The 18,593-nt window shown below is 40.1% G+C and overlaps 1 protein-coding gene across 2 annotated transcripts in view; it reads left to right on the top strand.

The window, feature by feature from the left end:
* LOC110982447 (solute carrier family 49 member A3-like) overlaps positions 1–18,593 on the top strand; it is a 27,807-nt gene continuing 9,214 nt past the window's right edge. The window contains exons 1-5 of one of the 2 annotated variants that reach the window (XM_022240835.2): positions 32–156; positions 8,272–8,296; positions 9,656–9,888; positions 16,429–16,587; positions 16,927–17,220. In XM_022240835.2, coding sequence (XP_022096527.1) covers positions 9,670–9,888; positions 16,429–16,587; positions 16,927–17,220 — 672 coding nt within the window. In that variant the 5' untranslated portion in view covers positions 32–156; positions 8,272–8,296; positions 9,656–9,669. Of the gene's footprint in view, positions 157–8,271; positions 8,297–9,655; positions 9,889–16,428; positions 16,588–16,926; positions 17,221–18,593 lie in introns of both variants that reach the window. The other variant, XM_022240834.2, reaches the window with a different exon arrangement.

Here is an 18,593-nt window from a genome sequence, read left to right on the forward strand (position 1 = left end):
TAGCGGCGCTCTACAACATAAGACGTGCATGATCTTTGCCCATACGGGACGCGGCGGAGTATTTTGTTGGGCCTGGCTAATTACGGTTGTTCACATGATCATGATGGTGACAAACGGGCCCGAATTTGACTTTATACTTTAATCTGTATTTTTCAGGTAAGTAACCCCACTACTACACCACTATGACCAGACTAACCGGTAGTACCAGGTAGACCTTCGCCTCGTCTTTTCACTTTTTGTCGAAGTCGATCATTCTTGGCAGAAGTTTGTGTTGTTAATGTTGGCCTGTCCGGCATTTTATTAAGAAACTGCATGCAATATCAAAGCGTGATGCAGAAATGTACGCGTACATGTAGGGCCTACATGCTGCTTGGAAAAAATACAGCTCATCGTGACGTCATGACATGGAAATTATTAGGACAAATTTTCATGTGACTGTGGCTTGTAGACAAACTAGTGTTTAGTAGTCCTACCCCTAGAGTCTGTGGCCCACAGCAGTGTGGGGTTTCAGTTTTACAGTGTACATCGGCTGCACTACGAACCCGACACTTCTGAGAGTAGGCTACTTCGAGAACTCAAAGTCACTACATCATACTCTGTGTAACTTGTGGCCAATACAGTTTACTTGATGTTGTAACGCTATGGGTTTTTGGAATCAAACTTGATAGGTGAATGATTCACTGGTGTAACAAAGCTATTAAATCAAATTTTCCCCTGATAGCAAACCTGAGTAATCCACGGCTCTTAAAAGGGGGTGAACAATGCTTTAGAGCATGAGACAGAGAATTTTTGAAAAAAAATGAGATATTTGCTCACCGATCTCTGGCTTCCACCAGTTACGATCACTCCGTTCATGCCTCTTGTGGTTATATTGCGCATGCATCAAGCCCACCAATGACTGCACTTGCTCTGCATCTAGGTTTGACCATTTTCAGTGGCGGGGGTTAGTATCTATACTTATTTTTATTACATGACCCCCCATAGGACACGACGCGCGACATGCACTGTGCTATGTACATGTAGCTGCGACGCATTGCGAGACTTAGAAATCCCCCCGCCACCAAAAATATTTAATTTTGATTGAATAGCTTAGTTATACCCGTGAATCATTCACCTATCAAGTTTGATTCCAAAAACCCATAAGGTTACAACACCTTGTAAACTGTTGGTTGAAAGTCACATGGAGTATGACAGAGCAGTGACTTTGAGTTCTCAAAGTAGGGGTAGGCCTGCTAGATGCTACTGTTATTTTCCTACTTGGCAATTAGACCAGGTAACTGTGGCACTGTAGGTCTACGGCTTAGGTCTAATGTCCCTTATTTTGCCACTTTTTTAACACTTTGAAAATCAATCTGACTTGACAATAAGTAGCAAAATGAGCGACCTGGCGACTGTACGGTCGTCAGGGACATTACTCCTTTGTCATGATGTTTGACTTGGACCTATTCTGAGTAACTATGAATAACCTCTTTTAACATTTGGAAATGGTTGGCACTCCAACCATGTACAAGTATTCCTAGTTACTTGGAATAACTGGGACTGTCAAAGATTAAAAAATCGTAAAAAACTAAAAGGAGTGTCGATGTAGACCTACCCTAACATGGTACAGACCCTAATGTGGTGTACATGTACTTTGATTTCTCAACTCTAACGTTATTGCCTTGGTATTGTACATCCAATTGCACACTAAATGAAATTTCATCAAGCTCTCAACATTCATAAATCTTGAGTTTATGCACATGCTGCAAGGTTCAAATGAAATTCTTGTTTAGCCTAATTTCCTGATTTTTTTAAAGTGCACAATGAACTCTGAAATGTATCCAAAAATAGCAAAGTGTTTTCTTCCAAACTTGTAGTGAGTGGAGGATAACAAGTTATCAGCATTATCAATATTTGTTGAAGTGTGCGAATTTGTGCCCAATTTGAGGTCGCCACTAATTTTGAATGAGGACCAAATTCACATTAAGGAAAATGTTCACAAAGGTTGAACAGCACGATTATGATGGTAATAGTGTAAAGCATGATCAATCTTATTACTTTTTTTTTGTTGATAATTCAGCCATTCGTCATTTCTTTCTAATTCACGGTTGTCAAAGACTGTTTCAAAAAAGGAACTTAAGTTGGAGATTTCATGTGGTTTTTCTAAACCCCCCTCAACCCCTTTGACTTACCGGTACATTCAGGACCTACAAAAGACCACTCTTTGACCACATCAAGGCCCAAAAGGTTTATCCTTCAACCCACGTTGTACATGTAAATCCAAGGGTCTCCATGGAAAGCAGCTGTCACTGATGGGAGCTTACCATCATTAAAGATGACATACATGTACATGTAAATAAAATAAAATTAGCTTGCGCTAGTTCCCATTCAAAAAATCCAAATAAAAAAGGTAATGCTGAATGCTGAGTGATTGAAATGAGGCTTGTTAGCGGCTCAACAGTGGCTGTATGAAAATCAGGAATGTTGTGACTGAGATGTGTATGCATTATGTACATGTAAGTGTACCCTGTAGGTTTATAGTACATGTACTGTAAGCTACACCATGAAATGTAGCAAATAATAGGCAGCAAGCCACTCCTTTGAACTAAGACCACATTCGAATTAAAGCTGTGGTGTAAACACGGGCTATGATGCAGTCTGTTTTGTATCAACACCTCTCTTGATATGGCACTATGCGATATGAAAATTATATGGTACAGTCACTAATGAAGTACTTGCCTGCAAATTGCAAGCTAAACTTTTGGGCCTTGATGTACTAGTAGTCAGAGAGTTAATACACAGTCATGTTTTGCGTTGTTGAATAATGAAACTGTCTGAGGTATTTATAAATACTTATCAATACCTGGAAAAATTGCCAGTCAGTTGAAAAAGATAAAAAATTGAAACATTTAACCTTTTTCCCACAAAAATTTAAAATGTTGATTTAAATCATTGATTTAAAAATCATTTGATTTAAATAATTCATTTGAATCAAAGTGAACCACATTGGCCAACCCTGTCGAAAAGTGATCTCATATACTGGTATCACTGTATGTTACTCACAAGAATGCCAGATTTTGGTTGAAGTAGGATGTACATGTAAAACATTAATTAAAATAAAGGTGATTATGCAAGTACTTTATTAAACTTTTGGTTACTTATGTGATTCCTAAAAGTCTGTTGCATTCTATTTGGTTAGTATTAAGGTGGATTGTAATCTTGGGAGAACACTTTAGGTAACTTATACAAATACACGTAGCTTACTAGTCAACGTGAGCCTGGCATGTACTGCAGATGCTGGCAACACACAAGAAAAAGCCCAGCACAAATGGTGAAGCCATGATGCAAACAACTTTAGTGAGTGATGAAGCCATGACTGCCTAATGCGTATACCATCTCACAGAGAAGGCTTATGTTTTTCTTTACATTGCTCTGTAGATGTTTTGTCCTGTTGGTAGAGAAAATCCCATGCGTTATAGGCAGATACTACATGTAATATGCAGTGACCAGTGTCAAGTCTCGGTCAATTCTATGAGCCATGACACATGCTCAGGAAGAATATAAGCAAAGCTACGAAGCAGAATTGGAGTAAAAAAGATCGGAACATGTATTCCGAGAAATGTAATGCTTTTTTAAATATCAAATTTTTTGTTAATGTAATGTTTTTTAACAGACCGTACTTTGTGTATTCGCGCATGCGCAATAGTGACATAATGGTCATCGGCCTAAAAAATTATTCTAGCAGACGACGTATATCTGTGGTGACCCATGTGGGGGATTGTTTTGCCATTTCCATTGAAGACCTCGTGTGTGAATAAATTGCCACGAGTCTATCAAATGGTGATATGTAATAGCTTCTGGTGCAAATAAATCGCCGGAAAAAAATCAAAGAAAGTGGAAAATGCAAATTTTTCGACAAAGTATAATTATGAAAAATTATTGTGTTTTACCTAGCTTTGTGTCCAGTTTTCACACTTTTGTCGAATTCCCCTCAGATCACCGGTGATACTGGAAGACTAATAATTGTTAAGTATCTATCAGTTAATTTTTTTCAAGATGGAGAGCCATTTGTCTGAAATGCATTTCATTTTTCATGCGGATTCAAATTTCCACATTGAGTTTGGCAGCGGTCAAAAATGAGATGTCTGGATTTTGGGCATGGTGCATGCACGTACCTATGCAGACCTGGATACGAGTGAGTTTGGGTACGAGTTGGCCTACTGCATTGCATGAATGCATACAATCACACCAAATTGCCCGACTAACAGGCACAAACAGAAACTTTCCGTTTTCATCCATACGGTTTCCTTCTTGCATGATACTTCCTCGTTTGAGCGTTTGTGATATTTCTTACCATTCACAAGTAGAGAAATGCCAGGGAAGACTCAGCAAAACTGAAAAAATCCCCTCTAAAATGTTGGTTTCACTTCCAACTTCTGACTCTGTTACTTTGGAGGTAGGTAAGAAAGACGGGCGAAAATTTGGCAGAAAAAGGATTTTTATCGTGTGCAAGTTATCAAAAGGAACTTTGATTGTTTAAATACTAATCGATATGGAAATAAGGGGCAACAACTTTTTCTGACCTTGATGTTGATCCACGACTTTTGGGGTCCAACTGTCCAAGTCAAGAGCCAATTTACAGGCTTCTGGTTACAGTGGGATTCAGTACGCATGCACACAAACTAAGTGAAGGGCATGAACATACGTGCCTGGGGCGCGCAGTGACTCACACTCACGGGCATCCAGACCAGCAAAACATCCATACCATAAGTGTATGTATGTAGTTGCTTAACTTAATTCGAAATTTGGGGCTTATAGTACTGACTGCCTGATTGTTTAAGGTAGTGGGAATAATTCTATGGTTTGACTGCGCATGCACATACAGAACGCAGCCGAATCGTCAAAAAAGATTCAGAACTTCGGATACCATCGGACTGAACATCGTCAAAAAGACCGGATGCTTTCTCAATTCGGATTCTTTTTCAATATTCAGATGCTTTTTAAAGTCAGATGCTTTCAAAATTTGGATGCTTTCTGAATTCGGATGAAATGCGGGTGTGGAACTCGAAATCTTCGGCTGTTTATTGTCAGGGAAAATGCATTCAAATCTGGAAAACATGTTAGGTCTGAAAAATTTTATTCGTATCTTAAAAACATGTCGGGTCTACAAAATTTTATTCGAATTTTAAAAACATGTTGGGTCAAAAAAATTTCATTCGAATCTTAAAAACATGTTATGTCTGTAAAATTTCATCCAAAAAAGATATATTAGGTACGACAGATTTCATTCGGTTTTGGAAAATGGATTAAAAATTCAAAGTACTGTCTGTTTTAAAAGACATTAATTAATAAAAATTTGATTTTTAAAAAAAGCATTACATTTCTCAGAAAACATGTTCCGATCTTTTTGACTCTAATTCTGCTTCGTACAAAGTGCACTTACATACACAGGCCAATTTGGTTGCTGCCATTTTTCACCATATCAATGATTTTTGTTTACTTGTACATAATGAAAGCATTAATTCTCCATGGTTAAAATATAAAGTACTTATATATATGTACATCAATGTCACACAAAGTATCTTTAAAGGTAATGATAATGTAATAAACCTCACAAATTGCTTTTCGAAGCATTCTACATGCACATGTATATTTCCATAATGTCCTAAAACTGTTGGTCACTAAGCATCATAGTACATATACATGTACATGTAAGGTATTGCTTAAAATGATTTGCACATGTATGAACGATTCAAATTACACATGCATATCTTGAGTAATAAAAACAATTGATATGTTCGTTGATTAAAGACACTTGTGGCTTCACCAGTTCATACTAGTTAAAATGTTCAGTTTTAAATGCAGAGATGTACACACACTTTGTGGTTAAACCGGCATGTGGCTGTTCATGTAATGTACATGTAAGGTTTTTTTTCTTGGAAAGTCATATTTTATATAGGATTCAAAAAGCAGATTACTGGAACCAATTTGAATTCCTACAAGTGAAACCAGATTGCCTTTAGACAAAATTAAATGCCTGATCAACCTTTTTCTAAGCCCTCTGACAATGTGAATGAACAAATCCACTTTGACAATGCAAATGAACAAAACCACTTTGACAATGCAAATGAACAAAACCACAAATTTGAATGAACATATTCCCGAAAGAATTTTCAGTAATAAAATGGAAATGCCTGCTTTTGTCTTTCAAATGCATGTGTGAAGGATCATTCTTTTTAAAGCTTGTTAAAGCCAAATTCAGTGGCTTTTTGCTGAGTTTGGCCTGGAAAAGTTATAGTATAAAACTCACGACAGCCGAAGAAGATGCCAAAGAAGACTCCTGAAGGACTGAACCATTGCTGTTTTATTGGCGAGCTGGGAAGCAAATGCGAGCCTGTGGAATACCAATTTCCCTCTTTTGTCCGCCCATCTGTCATTACGTACATGTACATCCGTCCGTCTGTCCGGCGTCCATAGGTGTTAAAATGTGCCACTGAGTGCTTGTTTGCTTCCTCTTGGAATTCTATCGTGTGTAAATAGTCTTATATAGCATTAATGCTTAGAAACTTATGAATTTAATGAAAAAAAATAAAAGTTGAATGTTAGTGTTATGAGTTGTATTGTGTACTTACCCTGTAGTACATACAGTTCATATGTACTGAGCACTCCTGTAATGTACATGTATAGACAGTGTTTAGACACACACAAATGTACATGTACATTGCTTGTGGACAAAATGTAAGGGATGGGGGGACTCCAAGTGACAGATTAGGATGTTTGTTGGGGGAGGGGTACCTGTAGGAGGAGGATCATGGGGACAAGGTACAAGTACCGGGTATGTAGAAAGTGGATGAAATGCTGGATAAGGTTGGCATAACGGTTGGGCTGGATTAGTGGGATGATGGGAAAGCCAGAATAAGAAGTGAAGGGAATGATGGGGAGGGGCAGAGTAGGAGATGGGTAGGATGATGGGGAGGGGGCAGAGTAGGAGATGAATGGGATGATGGGAAAGGGGTAGAGAATGAAATGGATAGGATGATGTGGAGGGGGCAGAGTAGGAGGTGGATAGGATGAGGGGGAGGAGGCAGAGTAGGAGGTGGGTAGGATGATGGAGAGGGGGCAGAGTAGGAGATGGATGGATGTGGGATTGGATATAGATGGGATTAGGGGTGGAGTCAAAGTAGACATGGTAGATATGGGATGATGGGGGTAGAATTGTAGAGGATATAATGATTGGGTTGGATGCATAGTGCAAAATTGTACTTGAGAGGAGTCCAACCATCCAACTCACAATGTGCTGCTTATATAATCATCCAGGTCTTGTCTGACTGTACTAGCTGGACCCACTTTCTATAGGCATTCCTCTCTCTTGTAAAGAACTGTGAAGCCTTTGTACCCCTATCTCCCTTGTTGGGGGTCTTTGTTGATTTACTTTTCAAGGACAGGTGCCTTTCAACACACAGTCTGCACACAGTAGTAACTAGGTTTTTTTCTTCTAGAGTATAATGAACTTTATCACAAAGGTCAATAAAATATCTTGTACATCTGTATTGCAGTCACATGTCAACCAATCTTGTAAAATATTTGGATGAAGCTTGGTTAGTATACACCTTTTAATTTAGTAACCAAATTTGTATAACTTGGATGTCTTTTAACATAAGCTGTTGTTACAGGAAAGAAATTCAAATTTACAACAAGCAGCAAGCCATGGCGGCTTTGCCGTTCTAGTTTTACAATGGCAATTACACAGTACGAACAGTTTCTTAATGATGAGCCAGTATTCCAACAGCACATGTCTGAGGTCTGTCAAGAGCAACAAAGGGCTTGCAGGCTCTGTCCCATGCCAATGTACACTTTGTTCTTGAATGGCCTTGTATCTTTTTGAAATACCAAACTGGATTATTTCCTCAGTGCAGGGGATCTGCAAGGAAAACATTTAAAATTTACCATTTTCATTTCTAAAACACCATTTCTACATAATATATATTCAAAAGCACTGTGCAAATCAACACAATATTACTAATAAACTTAGCCATTGTCAATTTAAGAAATGACGAAACTACATGAGCAATGCAATATCAAAACACAATACAAGTACGACCTTAATTAAGAAACCAGCTAAAGTAAAATGACAATACATGTACTACACTAAAACACCAGCCTACTAAAACACAATTTTCTAGCACATACATTGTATTGTATTATTTAAACATTAAAAAACTTAAAACTATAACATTGATTAAAATATACATCTTGATTGTACACTTGAATTCATTCTCATTTTCTCTTCAGCTGGTGTGGCAAGGAGATCCACAAGGTCAGTCTGGCATTTGCCCAATCATTGAGTTTATTACAAGATCAAGGAACATAAAGTTGCATGGAGTCTTGACTACCCACACACCATAAGCACAATGGGACTTCACAGTCAAGTCTGTCAAATAAGCTGGTGCATTGTTCTGTAAAACCTTGAAAACCAAAGGCAATATCTTGAAATGCAGGCATGTATGAACTGGAAGCCAATGCAGATATTTTAGTGACTATGAAATCCTGTTGTACTTACATAGACATACATAATCCCAGAACCAACCAAGCAGCATTGTCACTGTAATTTTTCCAATGAATATTGAGTCATATGGTACATTACAGAGTTAAATTACAATGTAGTTTAAGTGAGAGGTAATCAGTGAATGAACCAAGCACTCAATAGTTCCTTGATTAAGGGTTTGTAAATTCAACACAAATTTTGTGTAAGTTGTAATTCACCCTTTTATGAGTATGATTTACCAGTATATCCATGTACATGTATCCATACACAGTCTGGAATCCAGCCCAAAACCCCCAACTATAAACACTGTTAGGCTGATCATTCACCAAATTACCTGGAGAAAGACATAATGGTCAAACTGCAGCATCAGTTTTCTTTAAGTTAGGTTTCTGTTAGAACAAATATCTCATCAACGATATAATCAATGTAAAGGTGTGACAGTTGTTTCTCATAGAAAAATTAATACTAGCCATCCAGGGGCCAAATTATGAGACTGGAGGTGTGGGTAATTTATATATATGTTAGAAATCCTCAGGCCCTTGTGAGTTTTACCATCATTAACCCTAACAGTCCTCAATCCTTCACCTGTTGGAGGATTGAGGACTGTTAGGGTTAAATGAACTACTTTTCTTGCAGTAACCTTCACTTTACTACAGTTTACTGCACTTTACTACAAGCATACTATTTGCTTCTCTAAATAATTCATAGCTGCTAAGTAAAATATTTGTCTATTGATGAGTTGTGTACATTAGGCACCAGTAACTAACAATATACAAATATGTTGTACATGTGTACATGTAATGTTGATCACTGTACACGTACATGTATGTGAAATTTTAACAAGTGCTATGTGTACCGGTACATGCAATTTTTGACCATTGCATCAGGCAATTGCAGCTAATGCTCGTAAAATCTGGCAAGTTAAAATGATGTTCAAATTCATTTTTGGCCATTCAAATTTAACTTTGGGCATCACTTTCACTAGTCTTTTCCATGTTGCTGGTATTGGAGTGTTATGCATGCCACATGTAACTAAAGACCTTACAGTGTATGTATTAGTAGTTTAGATATAAACTGTGGAGGGGAAGTTAAATATTATGTTGATTTGTTCCCGTTTTCTATTTTTTTCAGATTCTTTAAAGAGAATGGATGAGGAAAAGTTACTGCCTGATGTTCTTGAATCCCCAGTACCTTTGAATCCTCAACCACTGAACAGTGCCAAGTACATAATGTCAAGCACTAGTAGTACTATCACAACCACCCAGTCTGTGCCAGCTCAGCATTCTTCCCGTACATACAAAGTCTATAAAAGACGATGGTACATGCTGAGTGTGTTAGCAGTACTCAACTTATCCAATGCCATTGTGAGTATACTCCCTGGCTCTTGACAAAGTAGAAAGCACAGTTTGTGAATCTTGACAAATTTATGCTGGTACCGGTGCATTTCCAAATATAAAGTGTTCTTTCTTGTTAAAACAAAAAGTGTTGGCAGTAAAGATGCAGTATGTAGTGTAATCCATTTGGCTCTGGCCAGCATTTTAAATCTGACAAATCTATTTGATGGTGTTATTACTGTTGATGACTCACATTATGAACTTCTGATTTTAAGACTATTGAGTCAACATGAGCAATTGATGTGGATAGCATCCTGATAGAAGCAACTGCATACATGTCTCCAGCATGTACATATAGTTATTACATACTGGACCTTGCACAATGATACATACATGTAGCCTACTGGATGAATGTATATATGGTGATTCTTGCTATCCAGAATCTGTTGAAAACATTTGACTGTACATGTACTGGTACCTTCTTTGGTAACAGTTAACTTTATCCAGATGTTGGAGTTTGGAATGTAGTGAGCTTACCATAAGAACTTAACAAGTTTTCACTTTAAAACAAAATTAATTAAGCACAAATTACTCAGGTTTGAGTGTGAAGAGCACTATGAGTGAGCCTTTGGTTATGCCCCAGGACAAATCTCTTCAGTGTGTTGATGAGGTTCTGGATAGGAAGTAGGAGACACAACAGACAGACTAATTTGCCTGTCATCTCTGACAAATGGTGAAGCACAGTCTGCGCAAACATGCATTCCCCTCCTTTTTTTTCAGAGCCTTGTCAACTTGCTAAACATACCTGTACCTGTACACTTAGTACAACTGGGAACCTTCCCACATTACTTACATGTATGTTGCACATAACGCACCTTTAAAAATTCAAACAAAATGTGCAATCCTGAAATTGACTTTGGAAATGATAATTTTTTATTTTGGAATCTGTGATTGAATTGGAATCTTCATGTGATGTGGTTAGATTGCACAAAGTTAACCTTTGGTACCTTTGGGATCAATAGCTACTTGTAGTAATACATGTACATTTATGTTATCAGATATATTAGTCACTTGACTTCACTGAGGGTGAAAAGTCTCTATTTGCACACTGGTATGCATACATGTAATTGTTCAAACACATGCACATTTGCTTTATCCCTATGCCCAGACAGCTCCAAGTAGAGCAATATTGGTGGTTTGGGTAAACCTCTTAGGTGCATCACTGCACTGCTTTCATGTACCGTACAGAACATGTTCATCTCATTCATCAGTTCTTGTGTTTGACTATTGAAAGTTATCATAGTTTCTCGTCTCTGCTCCTTCAGATATGACTCAGCCAGGTAGTGCTGCAGCCAAACTGTCAAACCAAACCAAAAATCATCGAACGTGGCACTTTCGAACTAAACAAAACAGAACCAAACTGGTCGGTTCGGATGTTCGGCTTTAATACGGCATGGCATTGCCAGTGCACAGAATGCATGCAAGAAAACTTGATAAAAAGCAAACACAACATGTGGCCCCACATCACGCGATGGTTGTAAGAAGTACCTGGTGAGAATTCACTAATACTTAACCAAGCATATGCAACGTACAGCATTTCTTCTGCACATCAATTCAAAATTCTCACTACACACATCCAATTGTGCTTATGAATACCAGTATTCAGATTTAGCATTATGTTTGCCAATCTCCGATGGCCATGCCCTTACGTTCCATGTTAGGCCAATGGTGTCATGAGTTGCATGCTTTTGTCTGTTGGTTGACTTTGATCAGTCACAAGACCAACGTGCGTTGTGATCTGACTGTTGGTGACAGGCCTGTGAATAAAGTATTGGGGGTAAACTTAATTTTTGCCTCGTGTGACTATTACACCCGAAGGACGGTTTTAAATTGCTTATGTGCCAGTCTAAGAGTAATGTTGTCGAATGCACCTCTTCGAAGTCCCAGTCCTATGGTAGTTTTGACTCCACAAGTCCACAAAGTCTTAGTCCATGAAAAGCCAAGTCTAAGTATGGTACAAGCCCATCAATAAACTGAATTGTCTCATGCATGAAAAAATGTCATGAAAAATGGATGGGCATGCATACACACAATGTAGAAATTGGCTGGATCCCAATTATAATAAGTAATTGCAAAACAAAAACAGGATTCATATTTCCAAGTGTTTATCGTTCCACTCTAATTACATGTATTCTTGACATTGTGTTTTACCCGCATGGACAAGGCATCAAAACCACATAAGAAACTACACACACTGCTACCAGTAGGAAAAGTAGAAAAGTGAACCAAAAAAATTACATATTAGGTTAACCAAAATAATAGTTGTGCTTCTGGTTACCCATCCCAGCCTAACAAATCGCACCAATCCTGAATCTTTTTATAGAAAAAGAAATAAAAAATTCTGTTGCTGACCCTCGTGCTTATTTCAGGGGTGTGAAATCTCTGCTTTTTTGTTGAGTACAGTGTGCATGCATGCCGAATTTCAGTATTTTTCTTCCTTGCATAAGTGCTGATTTTTTCTGTGTTTTTTTTCTTTTTCTGCCAACACAACGCGACTGCCAGTTCAATCTTTGCACATCTTCGTTCGGAAACCGAACAGTACTAGAGCTCTGTAATGCACGCGAAGGGGTCTACTGTACACACGTACAGTGATACATATCTGTGCGGCTTGAGGGTAAAACCTTGTGTGTAAACAGCATCATGGGACCATCCAGTCATTGAGTCGTGATTGGCTGTCATTGAAACATCAATATTCATACATCTGTCAGTGGAACTCATTACAGCTGTTCCTGCGTGAGTGGAAGTGGTAACTAACAATCTCCACTATAACTCATGCTAGCACACATTTCACTGTGAATTTACAACTTGAAATAATCTTAGTACATTTTGCTTTCGCCAATAAAGGGTTTTGTGACAACTGGCGCGGGGCACGCATTGTTATTGTATTATGTGAAAGTGTTCTATGTGCATTGTTTTGTACAAGTTTTCAAATAATTTTTGGACATACATGTAGACTGTCAAAATGTCAGTGTAACATAAATGTATAATTGTCCAAAGAGGATCTGACTTGGATATAATCTTTGACAATACCGATCCTCAAGTAACAAATCTGTCGAAAAACAATAGAATACACTGTTGGCCTTTAAAATCACTTTTTAAAAAAAAAGCCCCACCCTAACATTTTTTACCAAAAACTTTAGAAGAAAAAAAAATTATGTGTACCCACCTACCCAACCTATTTTTTTTCAATGTAATAGGAAGCACAACTATTATTTTGTTGGCCTCATAGTATTTATATTTCTTGCCATAAGAATATTATAGGAAGGAAGTCCTCCAGCTGGAAACAATATGGAAGTACATGTATTATTGTTCTCCATTTATTGGCAAGTTGTGAAGCAAATGCGAGCCTATGTAATACTAATTTCTGTCCATCTGTCTGTTGGGGCGTTGGGCCTTCTGTCTGTCCGTCCATCTTTTTACTTATGGTTGGGAAAGGGGAAAGAGCAGGAAATTGATAGGATAATGAAATGGGGCAGGTGGAGATGGATGGGATGATGGGATGTGGGTGGAGTAGGAGATGGATGGAGCGATGGGTGGAGCAGATGGATGGGATGATGGGACGTGGGTGGAGTAGGAGATGGATAGGGCGATTGGTGGAGCAGTGTAGGAGATGGATGGGATGATGGGATGTGGGTGGAGTAGGAGATGGATGAAGCGATGGGTGGAGCAGTGTAGGAGATGGATGGGATGATGGGACGTGGGTGGAGTAGGATATGGATAGGGCGATTGGTGGAGCAGTGTAGGAGATGGATGGGATGATGGGATGGGGCAGAGTAAGAGATGGATAGGATGTGGGTGGAGTAAGAGATGGATGGGATGTGGGTGGAGTAAGAGATGGATGGAGCGATGGGTGGAGCAGTGTTGGAGATGGATGGGATGATGGGATGTGGGTGGAGTAGGAGATGGATGGGACGATGGGTGGAGCAGTGTAGGAGATGGATGGGATGATGGGACGTGGGTGGAGTAGGAGATGGATGGGACGATGGGTGGAGCAGTGTAGGAGATGGATGGGATGATGGGATGTGGGTGGAGTAGGAGATGGATGGGACGATGGGTGGAGCAGATGGATGGGATGATGGGACGTGGGTGGAGTAGGAGATGGATAGGGCGATTGGTGGAGCAGTGTAGGAGATGGATGGGATGATGGGATGTGGGTGGAGTAGGAGATGGATGAAGCGATGGGTGGAGCAGTGTAGGAGATGGATGGGATGATGGGATGTGGGTGGAGTAGGAGATGGGTGGAGCAGATGGATGGGATGATGGGACGTGGGTGGAGTAGGAGATGGATAGGGCGATTGGTGGAGCAGTGTAGGAGATGGATGGGATGATGGGATGTGGGTAGAGTAGGAGATGGATGGGGCGATGGGTGGAGCAGTGTAGGAGATGGATGGGATGATGGGATGTGGGTGGAGTAGGAGATGGATGGGACGATGGGTGGAGCAGATGGATGAGATGATGGGACGTGGGTGGAGTAGGAGATGGATAGGGCGATTGGTGGAGCAGTGTAGGAGATGGATGGGATGATGGGATGTGGGTGGAGTAGGAGATGGATGAAGCGATGGGTGGAGCAGTGTAGGAGATGGATGGGATGATGGGACGTGGGGGGAGTAGGATATGGATAGGCCGATTGGTGGAGCAGTGTAGGAGATGGATGGGATGATGGGGTGGGGCAGGGTAAGAGATGGATAGGATGTGGGGGGAGTGAGAGATGGATGGGATGTGGGTGGAGTAAGAGATGGATGGGATGTGGGTGGAGTAAGATATGGATGGAGCGATGGGTGGAGCAGTGTAGGAGATGGATGGGATGATGGGACGTGGGTGGAGTAGGAGATGGATGGGACGATGGGTGGAACAGTGTAGGAGATGGATGGGATGATGGGCCGTGGGTGGAGTAGGAGATGGATGGAGCGATGGGTGGAGCAGTGTAGGAGTTGGATGGGATGATGGGACGTGGGTGGAGTAGGAGATGGATGGGGCGATTGGTGGAGCAGTGTAGGAGATGGATGGGATGATGGGACGTGGGTGGAGTAGGAGATGGATGGGACGATGGGACGTGGGTGGAGTAGGAGATGGATGGGGCGATTGGTGGAACAGTGTAGGAGATGGATGGGATGATGGGACGTGGGTGGAGTAGGAAATGGATGGGGCGATTGGTGGAGCAGTGTAGGAGATGGATGGGATGATGGGACGTGGGTGGAGTAGAAGATGGATGGGACGATGGGACGTGGGTGGAGTAGGAGATGGATGGGGCGATTGGTGGAACAGTGTAGGAGATGGATGGGATGATGGGACGTGGGTGGAGTAGGAGATGGATAGGGCGATTGGTGGAGCAGTGTAGGAGATGGATGGGATGATGGGATGGGGCAGAGTAAGAGATGGATAGGATGTGGGTGGAGTAAGAGATGGATGGGATGTGGGTGGAGTAAGAGATGGATGGGATGTGGGTGGAGTAAGAGATGGATGGGATGTGGGTGGAGTAAGAGATGGATTTAATGAGGGGAGGGGGTGTGAAACCTTTAACCACTTCCTGCTGGGTGGAATTTGCATATGCGAGACGAGTTCCTGGGCAGTTTTCAAGATTTTCAAAATTCTTCACAAATTTATGACTTCATTTACTGGATGTTTACACCCACATGAATGACTATCTGGTTGCTACTCTAATCTGAAAAGCAACCTCCATGATGCCCGAGTATTGCAGCCAGGTCGGCTTGCCACCCAGTAAAGAGAGCCCAGATGTGCGGAGTTGCATAATTTCCTTTGTTCCTGAAATTGGCCCATTGCATTGCTGAATGGCAGTGGTGCCTTTTCAAATGTGGCCAGATTAGCGTGCCATGGTACTGTATTGCTCATTGCTGGAGTGCTGGAGCACTTTTGTCCCGGCTGATAATCCGCGGGTGCTGAATGCCGCAAACAGTGGTATACTGTTTCAAAACAATTACGGATTACCTCCACTAATGCCAGATGCAAAAGGATGGCAATTCCCAGCTCCTTTGCCCAATTTTGGTCACCCCAGCTATACGTACAAACCCAAGGTACCCGATATCGGGAATCCTGGAGGCAAGTCGCTAAAGTGCCATTCAGTGTACATCCACAATGTCATTTATCAGCCAAGTTTTCTTTTAAACCTGTTGTTTTTAAAAATTGTGGCAAGCATGCACTTGATTGGTCAGCATGATTCCTTGTTTAATTTCAGTGCAATTTCTATTTTGCATGGATGCCTCTTCAGATGAGCTACTTTTGAGGTAAAGAAATTTAGATTCATATGAAACAGTGAGCCATGGCAGCTTCTCCGTTCTAATTTTACATTGAAAGGGTGTTAAGGATAACAGTGGATTCTTGGGTAGAAAAATGAGTCCAACAGAGACCAAGTCAGAGTAGCACATCAAAAAGTTGACTCAAATACTATAACACTAATGTAGAAGAACCTTAGAAATAAAATGGGAGATGTAGTCCATACCTTTGGTATTTTCAATCTGTTCATGTCTAATCAAACAAAAAACTTTTTTCCAGGGTTGGATAACCTTTGCACCAGTTGCTGATCTGACTGCTTCTTACTACAATACATCTTATACCAATGTGAACTGGCTGTCGATAGTGTATATGGTAGCCAGTATTCCTGTGGGTTTCCTATCCACATGGATTCTGGATACCTTTGGCTTGAGAGTTGGGGTAAGTACATGTACGTGTAGTCTGTAGTAGCTGAAGTTCTTACATGTACCGGTAATTTACAAGACTTGTGTTGACCATTAATCCAACTTCTGTAGTTGTGACAAGGCTGACAGCAGGCAAGATGTTATGCCACAGACAGTGCACATCTTGGCAAAGAAATCTGTACCAACTTTTTTTTTTAATATGGCTGTTCTTTTTGTGAATTTGATACCAGAAATTTTAGTCATTGACCGATATCACTGAATTTTATGGAGGCCATGTTACTGTGGGATCTGCTACATGTAAAGTGATAACCATACAAGATCATTGTTTTTTTTTTTTTTTTTTTTTGATATACAGATGATGATGGGTGCCTGGCTGAATGTAGTTGGTCTAGGTGTCAGATATATCAGCACTATAGAGCAAGTGCAAGGAGACATCAAGTTTATCGTCGTTATGATTGGTCAAGGACTTGCAGCAATGGCTCAACCATTTATCCTCTTTGCCCCCACCAAACTAGCTGCCTTGTGGTTCCCAGAGAGCCAAAGAGCCATTGCCAACACGCTAGGATCATCGTCCAACCCCCTTGGCATATTGGCATCCTTCCTTTTGTCCAAGATCATCGTGCAAAAAGAGGATGATATCCCAACAATGGTCAGTTTTTGTAAAATGTATTACAAATCAGAGCTGTATTCATGAAATTTGCTTCTAATGAATTGTATGTCACATACTATACCGGTACCTGTACATGTATCCTCCATCCGGTGACATGGCTTGTAATACATGCACTGTACCTTTCCTCATAAGTGGAATGTTCCAAAAGCATTTTATATTGTAGATATTATAGATTATAGATTTGTATCCATGAGAGAATGAAAGTCTTATTCCATTACTTGATGAATTGATTCATGTACATGTATCTATTATTCTTTCTCATTTTTCTTTCCAATCAGTCAGAAACCACTTTGTGGAAAAAAGTGTTTCCTTTCAGAAAGCACAAGAGAGTGTCCAAAACTTCTTAAACCAAAAATATGAAGCAAATTGAAGCAAAGACTGTAGGAGGAATACTAAGGTAGTCCGCTGTTGAAAGGTGCAGGTGGACAACATGAATTGTAAGGATGCCATAGTAAAACATTCCTTGTGATTGACCCGATGTTGATAAACTTTGCATGAAAATTGTGGACATAAAAGATTACTGTTAATCAATTGAAACAGGAAAGATTAATACTTCAAGATTTATTAAAAACTTGCTGATACTAGTATGTACAAAAATATAGTTTGTTCTGATTTTTGTGATTTATTTCTCAAACACTTGTAGGTTCTCAATCTAACCTGTATTAAACCTAGTGTACATGTACCATTTTGGCTGTGAAACATCCTGCATCATGCCAAATCATCCACCCAATGGAACTTTACCATGCTAGCAGTAAAGGATGTTAATCGTAGTATCAGCTTGGATTACTCAGTACCGTTCTCAATATCCGATAAGAACCTCTCAATTATATTGATCATCATGGAGGGATTGTGGTGATGTCAAACCACATCATTACAACATCCTTATTGCTGCAAAGATACTCTTGTTTTGTCTGCTTCAGTTTCATGCTGGAAATATTCCAAGTTGCATGTACATGTAGGTTGAATTCTGGAAATCCATCGTTGGCTATGACCATACAGTACGTACCTGCATGTATTTGATGTTTTTTTGATCTGGCAGCAAACTCTGAAGTGCTTTAAGGTATCTTTTGTAGAATTTATAATTGGTACCCCAAGTAAATAGTGAGCCACAATTATGACCAACGCAAAACAAGGCCCCATTTTCCATCACAGGTACATGTACATGTATCTGCCTTGTGCCTTCATGAAGCAGTGAGTGTCCTCTAGGACACATATTGTGATTGTTACCTGGTCTCTGACTCCCCTAACCTACGGTATTCTCAGGCAAATCTTACACGTGATTGGCAAGTTCATACCATGTTTTTGTCTGGACATGATAAAAATACCTTTGCCGTTGACTGGTGTTAATGGTA

This window comes from Acanthaster planci, linkage group LG13 (assembly GCF_054643075.1).
Source record: "Acanthaster planci isolate LZ-2023a linkage group LG13, COTS_SCS, whole genome shotgun sequence".
Lineage (NCBI taxonomy): Eukaryota > Metazoa > Echinodermata > Asteroidea > Valvatida > Acanthasteridae > Acanthaster > Acanthaster planci.